General features: G+C 58.6%; 2 protein-coding genes across 2 annotated transcripts; one reads left to right on the top strand and one right to left on the bottom strand.

Annotated features, from left to right (window-relative positions):
• Positions 1 to 8,149: 8,149 nt before the first annotated feature.
• EN1 (engrailed homeobox 1) lies at positions 8,150 to 13,618 on the bottom strand. The gene is made up of 2 exons (XM_080398642.1): positions 11,572 to 13,618; positions 8,150 to 9,014 (listed from the first exon to the last, which is right to left on the bottom strand). Exons 1-2 carry the CDS (start codon positions 12,248 to 12,250, stop codon positions 8,698 to 8,700), a joined length of 996 nt encoding a protein of 331 aa, XP_080254768.1. The 5' UTR covers positions 12,251 to 13,618; the 3' UTR covers positions 8,150 to 8,697.
• A 4,588-nt stretch (positions 13,619 to 18,206) lies between these two features.
• LOC308068501 (uncharacterized protein) lies at positions 18,207 to 22,173 on the top strand (the record flags this gene model as incomplete). Its single annotated transcript, XM_080399222.1, has 3 exons — positions 18,207 to 18,323; positions 18,644 to 18,863; positions 18,898 to 22,173. The coding sequence occupies 3 exons, from the start codon at positions 18,207 to 18,209 to the stop codon at positions 19,638 to 19,640; spliced, it is 1,080 nt and encodes a 359-aa protein (XP_080255348.1). The 3' UTR covers positions 19,641 to 22,173.
• Positions 22,174 to 22,760: the final 587 nt, after the last annotated feature.

Genomic DNA, 22,760 nt, shown 5'->3' with positions numbered 1-22,760 from the left:
CATGCTGAGTTTCGCTCTTTTGGGGAAAAATCTTTCATCTTTGCTACTAAACTCCCTGAGAAGTTAGAGCTTGTCCCTGCCCTGCGACCAACCACACTGCACCTCGACAAGCTTACAGGGGCTCAGCATTCCCACCAGGCTCAGCGCTCAGGAATGACTTCAGGTGGGAGGATTAGGGGCTTGGCACTACAAACTGTCACTGTGCCTTCACCTGGACTCAGAAAGGTACAATATGCAAGGCACAGAGGAATGCTCCACATTCTGCTGGCACTGCTACGTACCTGTTATTTTTGCCAAGACTTATCCTATCTACAGCAATATTCGGGCCACTAAGCTATGGTTGGAGCTCAGGCTAAGCTGATGCTCATTTTTAAATTAAACCTCAGGTGAAAGTTGGCAAATGTGCACATGCGTATGGTTGTCTCTGCTTGCAATCTTGCATGCATACACCTTTGCACAGTGCAACTCCCCTGACCTCTGGCTCCTGGGGTTTTATTCCTGACAGGCTAGATGTGAATAAAATCATATGGAGCTGTGTTTTTACAGTTCAGCCTTCTGAGTCCCATCCTGCTGCCATTGAAATCAATGGCAAAACTCCCAACTTTGCTAGTCATATCAGATTAGCTTTGTTCCATGGACTGAAACAATCTAATAGATACCAGGTGTCCTCAACAGAGCTTGTGTGGTCTACAAGTAAGTGGAACATATTTTTAAAAGTCAAATATGAAACAGCTACATCACAGAACCTGTAATAACCCCAAACTGATATTATTATCTATGGAGGACATGATCAGTATCTAAAATGTGACTCAATATATATTTATATGATGCTTCCTATAACAGACATGTTCTGAGGTAAGCTCGGCTGCATGTTAAACCACTACAGAAACGGATCCATATTTATGTTCGTTTCCACAAGAAAGCATGGCTCTCGTGTGTTTTTACTTGAGGGAAAGAGCCCCAACCAACCTTAAATTAGTCCAGAAATCCACTTTAAATACATGACCCTGCATGTAAAAAGACCTATAGAAGTTACAGGCTGCGTCATCTAAGCTGCTGCTCTAACATTTAGCTCCCTTCTTACTCCAAGCTGTGAACCTCCACTGTGAAATTCCCTACCTGCTTCTCCAGTCGTGGAGCCTCACCAGCTCGTCCAGTAGCATGGACTGGAGGAGATGACACAGTGCTATAAATGTCCAGACCTGGGCTGCACCAAGACATCCATTGCTGTGCAATGGGCGTAGCTGGAAAATGTGCAAGGAATTTCCTTGTGCTGTCTCCGGGTGTGTAGGTGGCCCAGGAGCCTTGCCCAGCTCAGGCAAAACTCTGAGTGCCCTGCTCTGCACCAACACGAACAGAAATCACTCTGCCCACTCCGGGGCCTGATCCTGATTCACAGCACCTGCAAATAGGGGCCTCAGTGCAGCTCCTGCTTGTTTTGCCCAAGGGAGGACCAGAGTTTCCAGCCCAAGACCCATCACATAGATACAGCCAGGTCAATAACCTAGGAACACACAAATGGGGAGATGCCAAAGAAAAATTCAGCCCTTCCCAAGGAACAATAACAACAAAAGATAGTGATAATTTTTCTAATCCCATTAAAGGTCCTCAAATGTGCAAGGTCTACACTGGTTCCTAGCCAGAAGGATACCTCCCAGGGCCAGCTCTTGGGGCTATTTACACACAGGTGCTCAAGTCTTCTGCTCTTGCCTGGCACTTCCACGTCTTGGAGGCAGATTCCATGCTTCTCCCTGACTACAGTGTTGGCCCAGGACTCTTGTAAGCAGTGCTAGTATCTGATGGATGGGGAGCTGGAGTGCAGGAGACTTCAAAACTTTTTCCCCCCTTTCTGCTAGGGAAGCAGGAGCAAGCATCGTGTCAAGCCTCCCTCTTCTATCCAAAGCACTGACTGTTGTCTCCTAAGGGCTGATGGGCTGCAAGTGCTTGCCCCCAGCTTGGCCTAATGGGAAGCACCTTTTCAGCTGGGGTCCAGGTGCTGCTGCAACAGCCCTGCAGGAGGAGACCCCTGCAGTACCCAAGGTGTGATGTGCCCAGGCAACGTTCTATGCAGCTGAAGCTGCCAGTGGAAGAAGCCAAGCTAACAGCCCTCTGCAGCAAAACTGCTGCTGGAGTCAGTGCCCAGCTCCTGAAGCCAAAGGGTACACATCTAAATTTTTTTTACAAAGCTGCATTAGACCCTCAGGAAAACACCAAGCCCAATTAAAAAAGCATGATCCAATTAGTATTTCATTTGGTATCGGAAAATCTAGTGCTATCTCCAGTCCTATCTTTTACTAGCTGCCTTCTTTCATTATGGATTCATCTCCTTAAGAAGCTTAAATACTTGTACTTTTCCAATAAAGATCTTGCAAAGTACGTTCAAGGGTAGCTTATTTTAACATTCATCACATTTAACAAGACTTTTACCAGAGCTGAGAGAACGCGTAACTAATTGTTGGAAGAGCTGGTCAGGTTTATTGTGACGGGTAACTGTCGGGCAATTATGATTTATTTATTCAGAGGGAGATAAGGCACGCATTGTTCTCTGGAAGAAAAAAAGCCAGGGCTGATCTTAAAGTTAATATTATTTCCCATGCCTTCTTCAATCTTTTCATAACGGAGGGGACCCACCAGAGCACAGTCCTCTGGCTCCCTTCCCTCCAGATTTTTGGGTTGAAGCTTAACCTCTGCCCCGCCCGGCTCCTGGGTCCTGGAAGGCCATGCTGGTGCGACTCCTCCTCCACCTATTTCTTACAAGGTCTGTCGTCGTGAGGGGACACCCGAGAGCGGCGGTGCCCCCGCAGGGTCCCCGAGCCCCGCTCCCCGCCGGGAGGGCGACCGGAGGGCCAGCGGGACGCTGCGGCAGCCCAGGGCCGGGGAAGGAGCAGGGGTGCCTTTTTAATCTGGCAATCAAAGGAAGGATAGAGGGAGAGGTAGAAGGAAAGTGCTCCGGTACTGCCGCCCTTCCTCGGGTCCCTGCGGCGCTCTCCCGGGGAGCAGCGTGCCCTGGCAAACGGAGGCGCGGCGCCGCGGGCGGGCAGCATCCCGGCCGGCACGGCGGAGGCACTGCAGGGCCCGCAGCGGGCACGGCGCTGTCCCGCACCCCACCCGCGCACACAGACCGCGGGCTGGGTAGCTGCGGGCCACCGGTAGCCGAGCCCGGCGCCCCGGACCACTGCCTGCCCCCCCCCCCCCCCCCCCCGCATCCCTCCCGCCCCCTTGCCGCTACTGTGCCCGGGCGACCGCTGCCAGGCGGCGGCGCCTGGCCCCGGGGAGGTGTGGGGCTTTCCCGGGGGCCGGGGAGGGCTCTCCCCGCCTGGCAAGGGGTTGCTCGGCCGAGGCCGCCGAGGGGGAGCAATGCCCCGTCCTGCCCCGGCAGTGCCCGGCGTCGGGGCTGCCTTCACTTCTGGCGTGACCCTGCCGTGCTCCGAGCCCGGCGGCTCCAAGCAACCCGACCGAGGAGGAGAAAGGGAGGAAAGAAAAGAAAAGAAAGAAAAAAAAAGAAAAAGAAAAAGAAAAAAAAAAAAGAAGATGTGCCCTGTGCCCCCGCATCGCCCTGGCGTCGCGGCTCCTTCCCGTGCCCGAGCCGAGCCTGGGGGCTGCGCCCCGTGTCCGCCCCCACGGCCGCCACTGGCCTCCCTCCCCCCCCCCGACCGCACCGGCGGCACCGGCATCGCCCTGGGCGCGGGCCGCAGGGTCTTGGCTCGGCGGCCCCTGCCCCTTCACCCCCCGCACGGCTCTGCTGCTGCCGCCGCAGCTAACAAAGTTTTTATTCGCATCCTCGTCTCTCCAACCTGACAAAGCGACCCAGAACAAACCAACAAACTCTTTTTAATGTAAGGGTTGCTCACCTGGTGCAGTAAAGATCAGATCTCGGAGCAAAGGACTTCTACTGCCAGCCAAGTCTGGTTCCCCGACTTGCTCAGCCGGAAGAAAGAGCTCCATTAGCTATTTTACATACACTCTTTTAAATCTGTTTCAAAGGCATTTGATGTAGAGCATAAAGATGCACCTTGCGCGCTGCTGTCAACAGTCAGCCCGAGGCTGGGGCTCGGGCTCTGCGTGTCCAACTCCCCAACACAGGGAAAGTTACAGTTATTTTTTTTTTTTACTCAAAATCTATAACCCTTTTCTCCACATTCCATTCGGCAAAGCTTTTTCCAAACGGTTTTACATTTAATCGGAAACCGTTTGAGTCGTGTTTTGATGCGACAGCCGCTCTGCGTTTATGTGTTGTAAATAAAAGTTAAATCGAAGCCGCTTCACCGACAAGAGGTCGGAGCCCCGGGACTGGGGGTGCCTCGGGCCGTGCCCCCCGGTGCCGGGACAATGCCGGGGCGCGGAGGCACGGAGCGAGCTCCCCGCCGAGGCCGCCCGCCGCCCCCCGGGGCTCCGCCAGCGGCTTCGGGCACGCCTCGGCCCAGGGAGGGGAGGGGGCGGCCCGGGCAAGGCCGATCCCTACAGCCCCCCCCGCCCACCCCTGCCACGATCGGCTCCGGACAAACACCAGCGCCTGTTTGGCGAGCAGAGCTCCTACCTCCGCTCAGTCACTTGTTAGCGCTGCCTCGGACCTTGCCCGACGGGGAGGGAGAGGTGCGGTGCTTGGTAATATTCACTGTAAACCACTGAGAGATTCACTCGCTTAACGCCGGCGTGGCCTCCAGCACCGCAGGGGGGTACGGAGGGAGCCCGGGGCCGGACCCCCGAGGGCCCCATAGGTGCCATCGTCCGGCTCCCAGCGCTCTTCGGAGGGGCGGGCACGGCGCTCCGTGCCCGGGGGCAGCGCATCTCCCCCCGGCCGGAGCCGAGGCGAGGCCCCCCCGCACCCACGGCCCTCCGAGCAGAGGGGAGAGGAGCGGAGCCCTCTTGTAAAGCTCCCAGCCGTCGGAGCCCGCAAGATAAACATCATTAGAAATCATTGTAATTGGGATTGTGAAATCTGACCTCTGACCCGCCGGGCTACGTGTCACAACCGTGTCTGCTTTGATTCCTCGAAAGGCGGCACAAAGGAACAAGCTCTGTGACAGGAGGCAGCGGGATCTGCGCCCCGGCCCGAGGGGACCGACGGGGGGGACCACGCGTGGCCTTCCCCTCCTCCCCCGAACCTCATTTGCATATGCAAAGCAGCAGGCCGCCGGGGGGTGGTCGTCGGGCCGGGGCCGGGGTCCTGGAAGCGGTTGTGCCCGGCTCTCGAGTGCTGTGGAGGGAGAAATGAGCGTCGGTGCGTCCCTCCACCAGCGGAGGGGGGCAGCGGGGGGCGGGGGGGTGTCTGTTGGGTGTTGGCTGCGATTCACTCCCCGCAAACGCGCAGCTGCCTCCCGACAGTCGGGGTGTGAAAGAGCCGACCCCCAGGCAGGGAGGGGGAGCGGAGGAACCGCTTTTCCTCGAGGGCTTTTCCGCCTGGGCTGGTGGGTGTCCCCCTCCCGGGGCTTGGGCTCCCCGGCCCCATCCGGCCCGACCAGCCCCCAGCTCTCTGGCCGGGGGCCCCGGTGCGTGACCCTCGCCTCCCCCCGCCGCTCCGCACACACCTGGTCCCTCTCCGACGGGAGGGGGGGGGGATGTTGCGGCTCCTGCTCTTACCTCTCGGCTCCACCGCGGGCTGATGCTGAGCCCCGGGGGGCGGCCCCCCCGCCACTGCCGGCCAGAGGACATCCCCCGCGGGGCTGTCTGCCCCGGCCCCCACGGGGGACCGAGGTCACTCATGGACCCAGCGAGGGCAGACCTGGCCCACGCCGGCCTGCGGCGGTCCCCTCATACGCCCCGCTCAGCTGCTCTCGCCGAGAAATCCTAAAAGCATAATTACATTAAAAAGCCTGATTTGTTAAATAATCCTCTTTAGGCTCCCCTTAATCTGCCCTATATTTCCCCCGTCGTCTTTATTCCTGACTTGTTCCGCTCAGCTGAGCTTGGCCGGACACCCCGCGGCTGAGGAAACCCCTTTTCATCCTCCTCCTCCTCCGGAGCCCCCCACCCTGCGGGCGCCCCCCGCGCCCGGGAGCCTGTCCCCGGCCGCAGGTAGGCAGCGGGCCGGGGGTCTGTCGGTGGGGCGGGGGGGGCCGCCTTAGCATCACCCGTATCCCGCGGGCGGGGAAAGCCAGGCGGGTCGGCGCCCTGTTCCCTGGGCAGGGCAGGGCGGGGGCCGGCCGCGGAACGCTCTCGGGAAGCGTCATTACCCAGGTTTTAGGGGAAAATGGCATTTTTCGCCTGCGCAGCTCCGGCGGAGTGCGAGGCGGCGGGTGTGTGGGAAAGGCAGAGAACTGAGCTGAGATTGCAGCGCGGCAAGGGGCGATGGGGGTGTCTCTCTGCGTCCCCCCGACAGCAGCAAGTGGAGGGGGACTGGGGGGTGTCTGGACGTGCCCCCCGAACCCTGCCGCTGCCCCCGCCGGACCGGGCTGTCGGCGGCCGCTTCTTCCTCCCCGCCCCGCCCCGGGCGTGCGGCTCGCACTTCGAAGGCCGCTTTATTTTCCTCGGTGCGGAAGATTTAAACTCATGTTTCAATCCCATGGAAAAGAGGAGAAGGAGAAAGAAACGCAGAACTTTAGATGGCGCTGTACAACGTTTATTTAAGCCCTCCGAGTATTCCCGGCTGCTGGGCCTGCAGAGGAGCGGAGCCCTCGGCGGGCAGAGGAGGGCTGGCCTGGGCGGGGATGGGGACGGGGTGGGATGCGCTGGGGTGGGATGGGGTGAAGGAGGGGTCCTGCCCCGCCGGCAGCGGGAGCGGAGGGCAGGGGGCTCTCACCGGGCAGGCCAGCTTCGGCCTGTGCCTCCATCCCCGGTCGGTGACAGCTAACGGCACCGCTAAGCAGAAACAGTTAAAAAGCAAACAAAAATGGCAGAGGCCATCTTCCGTTGCCCCTCTGCTTCCCTTCCCCTCGAACACACGGAAACTCCCTAATGCCTCCGACGGAGCGAGGAGGCGGGGGGAGCTGCAGGCTTGATACGAGCTGCAGGCTGCGCGGTCCCTGTCCGCACCCCAGCCTGCCCGGTCCCACTCCCCGGGGCATGGCCTCGGCGCTGTCCCGTGCCTCCGGGCGGGATGCAGGAGAGGGGCTCCCCTGGCTCGAGTCTCACCCCGGCTCCCGCTCGGCCCGCTTCTCGCTGTCGCCCCGCCGGCTGCGGGCCTCGGGGAGGGATTCAGAGGAGCAGAAAGAAAGGAGAGGAAAAGCCGACAGACAGCCCCGTCAGGGGGGGCCGGCGTCTCTCCACCCGCCCCGGTGCCCGATGTGAGCAGGGGCCACGAGGAGTGGAACCCCGGCGGCCGCCCCCGGCTCCGCGGGGCGCCAGGCCCGGGCACAGTGGCCCTCGACGGCCCGAGGCCAAAGCCACGGGCACAGCCCGACCCCGGCCTGCGGTGCCCCAGGGCCTGCGGTGCAGAGAACCTCCCCCGGGACGGGGCACAGCTGGACCGAACCGGGGTGGCTGGAAAAGCGGGACAGGGGCCGCAGCCGGGAGTCCTGCCGTGCCGCCAGCCCGCCGCCACCCCGCGCTCCCCGGGCACGCGTGAGCCCGAGCCCCGGCGGGGAGCGGCGGCAGGCGGCGGGGAGCGGGGGGCAGGCGGCGGGGAGCGCTCCTGGGGAGCGGCGGCGCAGCCCCCGGTGCCGAGCGGCGATCGCCCCGGTCCTCTCCTGGCCGCGGCTCTGCCCTGCCCGGGGAGAGCTCCTGCCTGGGAACTCGGGGTGGGAGCAGCCCCTCTCGGAGCCAGGCGAGGAGCTGTCAGGCAAATCCCTTTTCAACACATCCCGGAGCTCCAAATGTCCAGGCGGTTTCAGGCATTTTTCCTGCAGGAGCTGGTGATAGATTATTACCATTATCACGAGGTGGTTTTTATTTCTTGTTAAAAAGGAAGACGCAGGAGATGAGGCACGACCACAACAGTCAAAGAGAATTTTTTTTTTTAAGAGGCTAGAAAAATAAAAAGAGAAAGTAAAAAAAAAAAATAAAAAATCAAAGGCCTCAGGGTTTTGAACCAGGTATGAGCGGTTTAAAAATTGCTGCACTGATCAATCGAAAACAAAACCTAAATACACTACCGAAATGGCACTATATAAACAGCGTATCATGTATGTATATATATATTTATTTTTTATATTTATGTATATATATATACAAACATCCATACACTAAAATAAAGAATTACAGCCAGCCTGGATCCTGAACACAGTCTACACTTTATTTCAGACTACAGATTTCTGAACATAATAAAATCTTTGGCTTGTAGCGGCGGGTTCAGTCTCGCAGTCTGTGGATCAGAATTATTTTTTTTTCCTCGGGAAAAAAGAAAAAAAAAAAAGGAGACAGAAATTCACACACACACACACAAAAAAAAGATCGAACGAAAGATGAGAAAGTCAGACATTTACTGTAAAACAAGAGCAACGGACATCGAGGGGAAAAAAAAGGAAAGCAAACAAAACGAACAAACGAACAAAAGAAAGGGGGGGAAGAGAGAGAGAAGGGGAGAGAGAAACTGTCCAGCAAATAGAGATCGCTACACATATTTCTTACCTGAAATTAAATATATACAAGGTCATATGCTGTTTGGCTATATAGAGATATTTTTTTTAAGTGTTCATATTTTTTTTTCTTAATCGGAGTCCTTATACTATGGATAGACAATAGATCTGCTTTTAAATAGCACCTGTCCGCCTCCCGGCCGGCGGGCCGACACCGCGGCGCAGGGCTGGGGTCCGCGCTGCCTCACTCGCTCTCCTCTTTGTCCTGCACGGTGGTGGTGGAGTGGTTGTAGAGTCCCTGGGCCATGAGGTGCAGCGCCAGCCCGTTCTTGATGCCCGTCGCCTTCTTGATCTTGGCTCGTTTGTTCTGGAACCAGATCTTGATCTGGGACTCGTTGAGGCTGAGCTCCTGGGCCAGGCTCTGCCGCCGCTGCTCCGTGATGTACCGGTTCGCCTGGAACTCCGCCTTCAGCCGCTGCAGCTGCTCGGCCGTGAACGCCGTCCGCGGCCGCTTGTCCTCCTTCTCCGTCTTCTTCTTCTTCAGCTTCCTGGTGCGGGGGCCTGCGGGCAGGGCACACACACGCCGCTGGGCAGGGCCGCGCCGCCGACCGACCGACCGACCGACAGCCGCCCCCGCCCCGCCAGCCGCCGGAAAAATGGCCGGCGGGCGAATTTGTGCCGGTCCCGTGTGTCGTGTTCCCCCCGCCTCCAACCCCGGCACTGCCGCCCCGGCACGGCGGAGGGAAAGATGGGGAATGAGAGGGGAGGCCGGGGCCGAGCGCGCCGCCCGCGCATCCCCCGCCGCCCCGCCGAGCTGGCCCCGCTGAGGGGAGCGGCGCCCCGCTCGCCCCCCGCCCCGGCACACGTCGGGCCGCCGCTCCGCCGGGACGGGCCGCGCTCGCTCCGCGCTGCCCGGGGCCAAGGCCCGCCGGCCGGACAGGGCTCCACCGGGCGGCGCGGGGCGCCAACGTCCCCGCGGCCCGGCACCGGGGAGCCGCCGCCAGGCCGGGGACTGTCCCTCTCTCCTTCGGGGGGCAAAAGCCCGCACCGCAAGGCCGGCCCAGCCCCGGGGGGGAGCTTGTCCGCCGGAGCCATGCCGCCGCCCGGGTCGCCCGGGCTCTACGGCGGCCGCTCCTTCCCGGGGACCCCGGCCCCGCCTGCAGCCCCCTCCGTGAACCCCAGCCGAAGGCTGTACCCCCCCTGCCGCTCCATCCCCAGGCCGGGCCGGGGCCAGGTGAAGTGCCACAGAGCTCACCGGGGAAGTGGCCCGGCCGAGGAGCTGCCCTCAGCCCCCTGCACGACGGCCCGGCCCGCCGGCCCGGCCTGGGGGGAGAGGAGCGGGGAGGGATCCATGGAGGAAGGGATCTGCGAAAATCCCCCGACAGCTGCCAGGCTCGGCGGGCGGCCCCGGGCTCGCAGCCCCCCGCCAGCCGCAGCCACAGCCGGAGCCGGCGAGGCCTCCCGGCCGCCGAGTAGGCCGAAAGCTCCTCTCCCGGCGCAGCCCTTCCCCAGAGCGGGGGGCTCCCCACGGCTCGCCGGCGGCTGCTGGCGGGGAGGGGGACAGGGCCCGGCGGGATGCTCCCGAGCCCGGGCGGCGGCGGGGCGGAGGGCGCGGGGAGTGAATCGCTTTGCCCCGGCACCTTGCAGCGGGGTGCCGGCGCCTCCGACCGCCGCAGCCCGCTCGTTCCCGGAGCCGGGAGAAGCGGCGGGGCCGGCGGGCAGCTCCGAGCACAACAAAGAGAGCGGCCGAACCCAGCCGAGCCAGTCGCCCCTCGCCCTTCTCCCCTCCAGGCTGGGGCGAGCGAGGAGCATCGGGGAGGACATGCAGAAATGACCCTCTGCCCGAGGAACGGGGAGAGAAGGAAATGAAGGCGCAAGTGCAAAACGCCTGGCGCACGGCGGCCCTGGGAATCCGCAACAAAACACCCGTGGCCGGGCCGGCCGGCAGCGAGGGCCGCGCCGTCTGACAGCTCTATCACTCCATCAATCACCCGAGTCAATCAAAGTGGCTTTTCTGAGTTTCGAGTCACTGGACGTGTCAATAACTGGGGATGGAGATGGCGCGGCCGCTAGCGCCGCACTGACCGCCGGCAGGGAGCCGCCGGGCCGGGGTCGGGCCCAGGCATCGCCGCCTTCCCCGTGTCCCGGAGCGGCCCCCGGGCAGCCGGCCCCGCGCCCCCCGGGCCGGCACAGGGCAGCCCACCACGGCCCCGGCCCGCGCTGCGGATCCCTGGCTGCTGGCCTGGGGGGGGGCACGGGGGAACCCTCTCTCCTCGCCCTCCGTTTCTTTTAAAAAATACAATTAAAAATAGAAACCAACGGTGATAAAATACGGGGCAGCCGGGGGCACCTGGGTTACTGTTAGGAGATGTGGAAATGTGGAAAAGGGCGGCAGAAGGGTGCCGGGAGGGCCGAGCAGGCAGCCCCCCCGGGGCAGCCCTGGGCAGAGGCGCGTCCCTTCCCCGAGCGCCGGGCCCTGAACCGCAGCACCGAGCACCGGCTCCCGCGGCAGTGCGCGGCCTAAGGGCCGGCCTGGCTCTGCCTCGCTGCAGAGGCCCCGAGGAACAGCCCCTCCGCCACCTTCCCAAAAAAAGCCCCTTTTTCCTCGCCTTCCGAAAGCACCCCCATACACACGCACCTCCAGCAGCCGCTCAACATGTGGCTCGGGTCTCCCCCCCACCCCCGAAAAGCCACCAGCACCCAGAAAAAAAATAAAATAAGGGGAGAGAAAGCCCCAAAACACGGGAGCAGCCGAATCCACTGCCTTTTCCCGCAGCCCTCCCGCCCCACGCCACCGAGCTGCGGAACGCCCCGGGCTGCGGCACGGCGGGGCGAGCGGGGGGCATGGGCAGGGGCCCTGCGCGGCGAAACGCGTCCGAACCGGGCCCGGCGTCATTCACATTCGGGAGACTTGGAGGAGGAAGGGGGGGGGCGGGGGGGGAACGCGTCTCCTCTCGCCCCGGGTGACCCAGGACACCCCCCCCACCCCACCCCCCGCGCCTCCCCACGCGAGGTCCTCAGCAGGCCGGGAGCCAAAGCAAAAGGAGGAAGAGGGGAAGGGGGGAAGGGGGACCTTGTCACGATTTTAACAGCTCCCAGATGCGCCGCGGTTCCTTACCCGAGGACGGTCTGTCTGAATACCTAGTGCAGTAGACCCAGGCAGGCCACACCAGCGGCTGTTGCGAGTCGGGCTTTATAACAGGTCCTCCATTATTAGAGCCCATGAGGAGGATGGCGGGGCTGCCGTGCTCCCCGTACTTCGCCGGGTGAGTCTCGCCCCCGTCGGCGGGGGGCTTCGCCGCCCCCGACGCCGCCGCCGCCGCTGCCGCCGCGGCGGGGCTGCCTTTGGCGGCGGCGGCGGCGGGCGGCGGCGGCGGCGCGGAGCCGTCGGGACGGCAGTTCGAGTCCGGGCAGAGGAGGGAGGGCGGGTTGGGCGGCCGGGCCAGCAGCGGGTTGACGTTTTCTCTACCTGAGCTCTGCCCCCGGTCTCCGTCCCGCTCCCGGCTGCCTCCTCCTCCTCCGCCGCCGGCCGGCGCGGGCGGCTCCTTCTTGCAGCCGAAGTCCGGCCTTAGGATGTTGTCGATGAAAAAGTTGGTGGTGCGGTGGGGCGGTGGCGGCGGCGGCGGCGGGGGCGGCGGGGGGCGGCGGCGGGGCAGGGGCAGGGGGCAGGGCGCGGCGGGGGAGGCGGGCGCGGGGCTGGGGGACACGGGCATGCTCTCGCCATCGCTGCCGCTGCCGCTGCTCGCCGGGCCGGGCGCCGCGTCTCGGTGGCCGTGCCCCTCCGGCGGCTCTTCCATGCTCAGCCCCCGCCACGGAGATCGCTGCCTCTTTTCCCCCCCACCCACCCACTTTACGCCCACCCCACTTTGCCGGTGGGTGGCGGGGTGGAAAAGGGGGAGGAAAAATTTTAAAAAAAGAGGAAAAAAAAAAAGGAAAAAAAAAAGAAAAAAAAGATTAAAATCCACTTGTTGGGCCGGAGCTGAGATTTTTTTTCTCCCCCTCGCACGGATGGATCCAAACCCGGGGAGACACTCGAGGGCTTCTTTCCCCCTTCTCCCGATCAGCTTATATTTCCACCACCAAAAAAAAAAAAAAAAAAAGAAAAAAAAAAAAGAAAAAACACCCAACCAAACCCAAAAAGGTGCGCGGCAACACTGCGGGCCCCCCCAAAAAAAAAACCTGCCCCCCGAAAATCCGTCAAAATCTGCCCATGTCCCCGCCGCCGCCGCGGCTCCGCGCTGCCCCGCTGTCACGCTGCGCTCTACCCACGCCGCGGGCTGCCGGAGCCTTCCCCGCCAGCCTGGTGGTGCACGCCGCCCGGGCCAATTTATTAATTTTTTTTTAAATTCTTTTTTTCCCCTCTTTTTTTTTTAATTAAAAAAAAAAAAGGCCAAATCTCTGACAGCTCCGGTCCGTGCAACAAACTCTCCCTAAAAAATCCCTCAGCCACACTTTTTTCACTCGCACCGGAAGCACGTGAGGCGGCCCCGCACGTGGAGGCGGCCAATGGCGCGCCGCCGCCGCCGCTGACACCCCGCGCCGCGCCCAATGGGCGCCCGGCGGGCCGCCGCCATAAATACCGCGTGGGGACGGGACGGGACGGGCGGCGGGAGCGGCGCGACGGGGCGGGGGCTGCCGTGTCCGCACCTACACGCGTGTATAGCCCCCCCCCCCCCCCCCCCCCAACAACTTCTTCCAGCCGCGCCGTATCCTGAGCGGGCCGCCGCGGGTGGCGGAGATGTGGTCATCAGCCGCGCTCCTACTGCCCCCCATAATAAATGACACCCCCCCCCCCAATTATCTGTGGGTGCTCTTTTTTCCCCTTTTTCTTTTCCATTCTACCGCGGCGGGGTTCGGCAGCGGGGAGGAGGGCGTAGGGGGTGGCGAACGGGATGGGGATTGCCCGGAATCGAAACTTTTTTTTTTTTTAAGGAATAAAAAATGAAAATAATAATAATAATTTATAATAGCAGAGGCAGGAGCCGCTGCCGGGGCGAGCCAGGCTTGCGGCCGCGGCCGCTCGGCTGGTTTGTTCCTTCACTGGAGTTGGGGGTTGGGGTTTTTTTTCGGAATATGAAGCAGCCCAGCCGCCAGCTCACAGCTGAATTCGTATCGTGTTTCTTCGTCTGCTATTTGATGTTTGTTTGTTTGTTTGGGTTCAGCTTGTTATTTTTTTTCCCCCTGTTTTGGGGGTTTCGTTGGGTGCGTTTTTCTGTTTGTTTGTGCCCGGCGGAGCAAGCACCTCGGGACGTGTGGTGAGGCAGAAGGGAAAATTAAGGATTCAGGATTCTAAAGGGTGGGAAGAAAAGCTCACCTTTTCAGGACCGATGCAGCTTTCTAAAAAATAATTTACAGGGTAGAAAAAGAAAATTCCAAACTCCCTGAGCCCAGTTTTGTTTTTGCTGGACTGCTGGGGCTGCAGCCGAGCGCCGCGGGGAGGGCAGCTCGGCCGGTGCCTTCAGCCGGCGGCCCCGGGGCGGGGGGCCCAGCGGCTCGGGGAAGGGCAGTGCGGGTGCTCTGGGACCCCCACCCCCCCCCCATTTCACATGCCGGGGGAGGGGGCCCGGCGGCGGGCTGGGGGCCCGGAGCCGCGGCTGCTTCCCAGCCGGCCGCAGGCACCTGCTGCGGGCTGGGGCCGCTCTCCGGCCCGGGGCTGCGGGTAGGGCAGCTCCCGGCGTTTTCCCTTCCTGACGGAACCGAAGAGCCCGTATGTCCGTCCCCCCCGCTGCCTCGGGAACGTTCGGCCAGCGGGGAGGCCGCGGGATCACCGCGCCCCGCTCCGCGCCCCTCCGCGGGGCCGGGCTGCGTCACGTGCCGCCGCCTATACATCCTATATGTGCACGGGTGCGCGCTGAGAACAGGCCGGCAGCTGCGTCTGTGTGTGCCCGCGCCTCGCCGTTACCCTGCGGGCCGCGCTGCGGGGCCGGAGCGGCGGGGCTGCCCCCCGCCTCGCTCCGCGGTACGGCCGGGGGCGCTGCCGGGGCCGCACGCTGGGTGCCCGGCCGGAGCCCCCCGGGCGCCCGGCGGCGTGTTTGCGGCCGCACCTCCGAGGCACGTTCGGTTATTTTCCGCGGCGGGGAAACATTACGGGATTGTTACCTCCAACCACACAATAATCCCCTAAAATAATAGCTGGCAGGACACAATCGGCTCTGGAATCAAGAGCTTCATCCGCAATTAAATGAATGTTAAACCCCCCCTGCATTCACAATATCATATCATTTACTCGCACCGAAATTGGGTTTATTTATATTTAAGTTAGCAAAATTGAAATCTTTATCCCAAAAGCGAGCGTGGGTACTTAATTAAATTCTAATTAGGACACTATCAATATCCCATTTAGCCACGTAGCCTTTGTGAGCCGCGGTCCCTTTCAGAGCTGTAAATGGGGGCTCGCTGCCTTATCTCTCCTGCAAGAGACGCCTTGAGAAGGGCTGCAAAAGATAATTTATAGGTTTTAATTACTCTTCATTCCGCCTGATCAGCTTGGCGTTCATCACAGGACGGCGAATAAAACCTGGTCAAAAGCACTGTCACTATTCCCTGGCAAGACGCTTAATCAAAGTAAGCAGGGCCATATTACACGCTGCGAGCTTCTTCACGTAATTTCCCAGCTGCTGATAAAGCTAGTTGAATAATGCTGCAGTCCTTCGGAGACACCATTTACAGAAATGACTTTATTGACGGCTTAACGTCGGTAATTCATTTTACCTTTCATGTATTGGGAGCCCGGATTTGTTACAGTAATAGGATGATAAATGTCCTGGCGGCCCTATAGCTTTTATTATTGAATACAATACACACACCCATCCTTAAATGTTCCAAAATTGGGTAACAAAAGGGAGAGAGAGAGAAATCGAAGCCTTTAACTATTTAATTTGCCTTCCTGAGCGCGCAGGGCGGGGGGCGAAGTGTGTGCGGGTGTGTGCACGGGTGTGTGTATGGCGAGGCGGGGGGGGTTGTTGCATCTGGAGTCCTCCCTTCTTCTAGAAACTGTTCTGGATTTTAAAGGCTTCTCTATAAATTGAGTAGGTTTGTGTACGGAGGGGGTGGGGGATCGACTAGATGAATGAGGAGGGGTTAAAGGAAAAGACGATGTATATTTCCAGGCTGGATATTTTTTCCGCCGCGACCCTTCCTATCTAAATAGATAAATATTACTCTCCGGCTAGCAGATAGTTACAGTAATCGGAGTAATATGTCTACATCGTGTCTTAAGGACGGAAGCTTGGAGAAAAAAAAAATAAAAAATCCTTTCATAGGAAAAAGTTCCCTCCGTAACTTGTGGGTGCCGCTGGGTTGCGGGGCGCCCGTCGGGGCCGCCCGGCCCCGCAGAACCCCGCGCTCGCTGCCGTCGGGAGGGGCCGGTCTCGCCGAGCCGCCGGCGCGTCCAGCGGGGCCGGGGCACCCAGCCGTCCCCGAAAGGGCTACAGGGGCCGGGGCCGGGCTGCGGCGCTCCCTGTCCCTCGGAAGTGCCCCGGGGCGATCTCAGGCTCTTGCAGAATGATGTCCCCACGGGCTCTGGGCGCTGGGGCTTGGGTCAGCCGTCCTGGCGTGGGGAGGGAGAAGATCAAATCCGGGAGGCGGAGAGCAGCCGAGGGGCGGCGGGGGCGGGGAGCAGGGCTGGGATCCCTGGTACATGCCGTCGGGTTGCGGGGAGCGCGGGCGAGTCGCTCCCGCCGCACGGCACCAGCCTGAGGCGCCCGCAGCCGCTTCGGAAATCGGGCGAAAGGATTTCTCCGATTTCGTTGTATTTACTTTCTTCTTTATTTCCCTCTCGCTCCTTCTTTTTCTTCTTCTTCTTCTTCTTCTTCTCCTCTTCTTTTTCTTCTTTTTGAGGAAGGCCACCAAAGAGAGGAGGTTTTAAATTTGAAATTAAAAATAAAATTAAAATCGGATCAAAAATCCTTTGCGTGTTTTGTTTTTTTTTTTCTCGGCGCCCTTATAGGAAGGAGGAAGTATAGAAACGTGGTTAATATACGCTGTGGTAATCCTATTTCTAGGTCTAGATCAGATCTCATTGGGGCCTTTGCTGAAGGACATAAATGAGTTGTTCTAATACAATAGATTTCATCCTTCCTACAGGGACTGGCTGACCAGAGGTTTTGTTAAAAGTGAATACGAATAGATTTCTGCTACAAGTGCAGCATTATTATTATGAGCTGTAAGGTCAGACTATACATTCCGGGTCCCCAAAGCCTATAGACCCTGGGAAATGCGCGGGATATACCACGTCATTGTACCTGACAGTCTCTTCAATAGACTAATTCAATTATCGCTTGGGGATTCAGTCTTCATTGAAAGCAATAATAGCAGTGTAATTCGTTGGTAAATAGGTATGGGAAGCAGCCCCGCTCGAAACTTTTTTCGGGGCACAGGTTTCTATCCCTGGGATTCCAAACCTCTCCCGGTGCAGGCGCGGGGAGCGGGCAGGGAGGAAGGGGTGGTTTTAATTGCGGAGGAGGGCCGGGCTGCGGGTAGAGCCGGCGCAGCCCGCCGGAGCGGCACTCCCGCACCCCGGGTCGGAGAGGCAGCCCCGCACCCCGGGCCGGCGGGCAGCGCGGCCACACCGCTCCCCCGAGAGGTTCCCGGGGCGCCGGGGATGTTGTGCCCTGGTGTCCTGGTGTACAGTTATGAATCAATTACCGTCCAGGACCACCCCCACCCCGGCAATGCAGCCCGGCTCTCAAGTCACAGGGAACTCTAGGAAAGATTTAATTTTATTTACTTCATTGTCTGGCCCCGCTTCCTAAGGGGGACGGGGACGAAAACACCCCGCAGAATTTTCTGGGAAGAGCAGGGAAAACTGTCGTTCTTATTCTTGGCGGTATTATTGGTTTGTTCTTTTCCTACAAGGAAATTAAAAAAAAAGAAGAAGAAGAAAAGAAAGAGAGGAAGAAAAGAAAGCAAGACAGAGAGAAAGAAAAAAAAGAAAGAAAGGAGAGGAAGGAGAAAGAAAGAGAAAAAGAACAAGGAAAAAGAAAAAGGAAGGGGAAAAGAGAAAGGAAAAAGGCTAAATAAAAAAGGAAAGGAAAAGAAAAAGAAGAGGAAATAAAAAGAAAAAGGAAAAGCAAAAATAAAGGAAAAAGAAAAAAGGCAGAAAACCAGAGAAGATAGAAAAAAGGAGAAGTAGCATAGAAAACATTTAAATAAAAATTAGAAAGAAAAGAAAACAAAAGACAAGACAAGAAAAAAGAAAAGACAGGAAAGAAGAAGAAAGAAAAGAAGAGAAAAGAAGATAAAAGAAGAGAGAAGAAAAGAAATGAGAAAAGAAAGGAAAAGAAGATAAAAAGGAAAAGAAAAGAAGAGAAAAGAAAAGAAGAGAAAAAAAGAGAAGATAAAAGAAAAGAAGAGAAGAGAAAAGAAGAGAAAAAAGAGAAGAGAAGAGAAGAGAAAAAAGAGAAAAGAAAAGAAGAGAAGAGAAGAGAAGAGAAGAGAAGAGAAAAGAAAAGAAGAGAAAAGAAGAGAAAAGAAGAGAAAAGAAAAGAAGAGAAAAGAAAAGAAAAGAAAAGAAAAGAAAAGAAAAGAAAAGAAAAGAAAAGAAAAGAAAAGAAAAGAAAAGAAAAGAAAAGAAAAGAAAAGAAAAGAAAAGAAAAGAGCTCGCTGCTTTCCGGTGGCCTGGCTGCAAACCCCTTCCCATCTGCTTCCCGAGCCCCCTCCCGCCTCCCACCCACAGCTGCAGCCCACCCTACCTCGCAGCGAGCAGCTCAAGTCACCTGGAGCGGCCGCCTTAAAAAGTCCCAGCTCCCGGAGATGTTGCTCGCTGGCTGGCCGGGGGAGGAATACATCCGAGACGGGCAGCGACATCCTCTCGACAGGCGAGCAGTGCAGGCGGCTTTCTCCAGCCCCGTCTGCCTCCCTGACAATCTGGTTTAAGTTACAGTGGATGTTTCCGAGCGCTGCGTTACCCCACTTCGGGGCAGATGCTCCTGTCCCCTCGCCGAGCGCACTGCGAGCGGGGGCTGAAAGTTCCGCGGCAGCGAGAGGGTGCGCGCCCGTCCCCGCTCCGCCGGGCTGGTCCCGCCGTGCGCTCACTGCCCGCTCGCACGGTGCCGGGCTGGCTCGAGCTCATTTACATTTTTAAGTACGTTTTTAATTTCCTCCGGCTCTCCCTACCCGGGTCTCGCCCTGCCGCCGGGTAGCCCGGGGAAGGGTCGCGGGCACTTTCGCTGCTCGGCCCGGCGGGGTAGCAGCGGGGTCGGCCCGGCGGGGCTCCGGCGGGCGGGGGGTGCCCCGGCCCGGACAGGGTGCCGGGGCTTGGCCTTGGGACAGGCCCCCCAAGACTTTTGCCACCTCGAGTGAGTGCAGGGTTCTTCGTGGTAGTAAAGCCATTCCCTTTCCCGGCTTGTGTATTTGGGGCTGACAAAGGGACACACGCAGGACCGCCGCCCCCCCGCTGCTCTGCCGTGTGTGTGTGTGTGTGTGTGTGTGTGTGTGTGTGTAGGTGTGTGTGTACATCTCCACGCGGACCCGCCGTGCCTCCCAACCCACGCGTGCAGCGCCTGCACTTGCGTGCCAGGGTTTGCCCGTGCATTTGTGCGCCCGAACGTGGGTGCAAGCGGGCGCGCAGGGGAACACTGCCTTGCACCCAGCCTGTGCAAATGGGTGCAGCTGCTAGCTCTGAAGGTGCACACGGGCACGGCACCCCCCGCCGCCCCCCACCCCCCCTCCCCGAGTTCTCCATCACCCGGGGACCACCCTGAGGGGCTCCCGCTGCGAACCCCGCGCCTGTCCCCTGCCCGGGAGCAGAGGGACGGTCGCCGTGGGAAGTTTGCTCAACTCTTTGCATGGAGGGATGCTCCTCTCCCCGGCTGCCAGGTGCTTGCCTTTCTCAGCCCGCGGGAGGTGTTTGCCCTAGGGGTCGCTGGGCACCTCCCGTGGCTCGGGCAGATCCAGCCTTTACGATTTTTACCCCGGGGTCCAAAGGCAGCACCAGTGCCGGGGGAACCGGGTGTCAGCACTTCTCCCCTCCCAGTCTGCAGGCAGCTCAGGGCTTCCTCCCTACCAGTGCGTTGGAGGAGGGTCGAGCCCCGTGCCCCTCACCACGGCGAGCCCCCTCTGTCACTGACCCCCCCTCCCCGTCGGCGGGCCGTGGCTGCAGGCCGGGCCCCGGGCCCGGGGGGCGATGCCCGGTGGGGGGTGTGCCGGCCTGCGCCGGGCCAGGGTGCGGGCACCGGGGAAGTTTGAGAGGGGGAGGGGGGGGGAGAGAAATCCTTTGTGTTTTTGTCCTCCTTTGTTCCGGAATTAACTTGACCAGTGGGGCCGGGAAGCAGCACGATTTCGATTTGAAAAAGCAGGGGAGAGGGGGGCTTCTTTTGATCCTCATCGGGGAAAATGATGCTCGGGGAGGTGGCTGCAGGCGCTGGCACCGGCGCTGGGGTCTCTCTGCGGCGACTTACAGCAAAATTTCGTTGAAGGCACTATTTCTGCCTTGCATGGCAACTTTCGGCTTTAATTATCCATGTTGCTCCTACGAGCAGGGCTTGCTCCTCTCTGCTCATCTGTTCCCAGGGAGAGAAAACAGTGTGTGTGGGGCTAGAACGCAGCAAGACAAAATAATCAGCTTTAAAAGTACATGCTGGCTTGGGGGGGACGGGGGGACGACGACGACGGGGGGACAGGGGCAGAGAGTAAAGCAAAATAAGTCTATTGCCTGGAGAAATGATGCAATGTTACTGCTGCCCAGTGGCAGTAACCGGAATTGGGTCATTTTAGGGACAAACACCGGCAAAATTCAAGTCACGTCCACTTTTGATATAAGGATGTGTCCTCTTTAAAAATTGTTATGCAAAAGACCCTCGTACGTGATCTTCTTGCGATAAAAAGCAGCAAGGCAAATATTGGAGCCCGAGTCAATAATGTATGAACAGATTAAGCAACCTTTCTCCCAGGCAATTATTTCAGCAATTGCAAACCTCGCTCGCTCCAGATTTCAGAAATAATAATAACAATAATAGCAAAAGTAAATAAAGCCCAGAGCAAGTGCTATGGTCTCTTGCTCTTTGCCCCCTGATCGGGAAGGATGGGAGGTTTGGTGTTATTTTTTTTTTTTCCCAGCCGGGGACAGCAGCCGAGATGGTATTTAAACCAGCATCAGCCTGAAAATCACAACAATTCATAATAATCTAAGGATCGCGGGAGTAAATAGGCATATCGCGGGGACACCGGCCTGCCTGTATTTATTTGTCTTTAAAGCTCCGGGTAAATTAAGTTTCCAGGTGTGTAATTCTAACAAAAGGTGATAGAAAACGCACTGGGGGAGTAATAGATGGTGGCACCAGGGATCAGAGGGGGGAATGGCTTTAATGCTGATTTATGTGCCGAGGGCCGGGGCTCGCCGCCGCCGCCGCGGGAGCAAGGCGGGCAGCTCCGCGGGTGCGGGGGCTGCGCGGGGTGGGGGCGGCCGGGCCGAGCGGAGCCCCGGGCAGGGCCCGCAGCGGGGAGCCCTGCCGGAGCCGCTGCGGGGGGCTGGGCCCCGCGCCCCTCGGGGGCTGCTTCCCTGCGTGGGCCGGGACACGCGTCCCGCCCTGGCCGGCATCGCCAGGGGATCCCGGCGGGGAGGTGAACGCGGCTGCCGGAGAAGGGCCGCGGGTGCGGGCGGGGGGCCTGGCGGCAGGGACCCGGGTGCCTCTGCCCACCCAGCGAGGGGCAGAAGGCAGAGATCTGGGACGGGTTTCCCCGGGCATCCTTGTGCCTAAAGTCGCTGTAAAGCTTTGAGAGAGAAACCCCTCCTTCACCCACTGCAGCCTACTTCTCCGCACCTCTCCACCCCCACCCCTCCTTTTTTTTTTTTTACTTTTCGTCCCTTGCCCTGTGGCCACCGACCACTGCTGGTCATGCAGTGGGCAGGATTTCATTTGCTTGCTTATCTCTGGCTCCACAATAAAAACTTTCCCCCTTCTTCACCTGTTCTGACCTTGCTTTTGAATTTGGGCCATGGTGCAGTGACAATAACTAGCCACTCGTTTTGGGTTGTGAAAGCAGAGAGCAGGTCAAAAGCAAAGAAACTGAACTTTCTGGAGACAGCCTGGCAGAGTATGGGGTCTGCACCCTCCAGGAGAAATTGTGACCAGGTTTGAAGTGAGGGATGGGGCTTTGGACCCATTTGAGGGCTGGGTGGGACGAGGAGGGAAAAATTATTCGGTAGCAATGATTCCTCCCGGTGGATCCAGGTGAAGAGGTCTTGTGGGAGTGCTGAGATGTAGGAGCGCCCAGCCCCACCGACCTGCTACAGCTGAGAGCCTTTTCCAAGACATGCCAGAGTACAATAGAAATACTCGCTAGCATGGCACTTCACCTGCACACCCAGCCCTGCAGCCAAATCCCACATCCCTCTCCAGACAGCAGCCTTACATTCCTGAGCTAGACAAATGATGAAAAAGTTCCAGTTACCGTCTAATGAAAGGCCTCCATCTCCCTTTCCCCAGAGGTTTCCGATGCACATATAATTAGCTCTCAATATTTCATGAATATGGGGTTTTACTAATTCCTTTTCACTCAGGAGATTTCGCATTCACCGTTTTACCCTCTCTGTCATTTTGCACAAAGCCGTGGCTGTGGGAAGGGTGGTTATGGGTTGGGGTGGGTTCTTCTGGCTGGATACACATCCCTCAGCTGCCGGAGGCCTCAGCCCAGACATCCTGAGAAACACAGATCCCAAATGAAGGACCACAGCTTTTTTTTTTCTGCCCCTTTTTTCTTTCTTTTATTTCCTCCCCCCCCCCCCCCCCCCCTGAAAATTAAATGTACTGTGGGATTTTGGTCCTTGGGGGCACACATTTCTTTGGACAGACACTGATTCAGGAACAGATCTTCTGCTTCTGGGTTACAGCATGTTTTGGAGGGAGATTGGTACTTTCTGACCAAAAAGAGCACTCATCCCAGACAAACCAGGAAGCAGAAGTTAAACTAAACGTCACCAAGAAATGTCCCACTAAATCTTGGTGACCTTCCACAATAACATCTCCAAATTGTCTGATTACTACACAATTGTGTTAATAAGAAGAATTCTAAGCTATGTAACGAAGGGAAAATCTACTCCAGCATCATCCTTTTTTTTTTTTTTCCCCATGTGGTTCAATGGAAAGCAGTGAGGTAAAAGTTCCTGTGTTCATAATCTGCATGGAAAAAATTTTGGGAGTCTTATGTCCCTTCCTTAATACCAGAGCTGTGACTGTGGGGAGGCTTGGGGTGCAGATGTCGATGATACTCTTTGTGTGCTGGGCTGAAGCACAGTTGTTCGGGTCTGCCACAAAGCCACCCTTTCCCTTGTGGTTCCCCTGCTAGAACTACCTGACTGTTGCAGAG

Source organism: Falco punctatus (genome assembly GCF_963210335.1).
Source record: "Falco punctatus genome assembly, chromosome: 8".
Lineage (NCBI taxonomy): Eukaryota > Metazoa > Chordata > Aves > Falconiformes > Falconidae > Falco > Falco punctatus.
The sequence above is the reverse complement of the archived record's forward strand: the minus strand, read 5'-3'. Positions and strand labels throughout refer to the sequence as shown.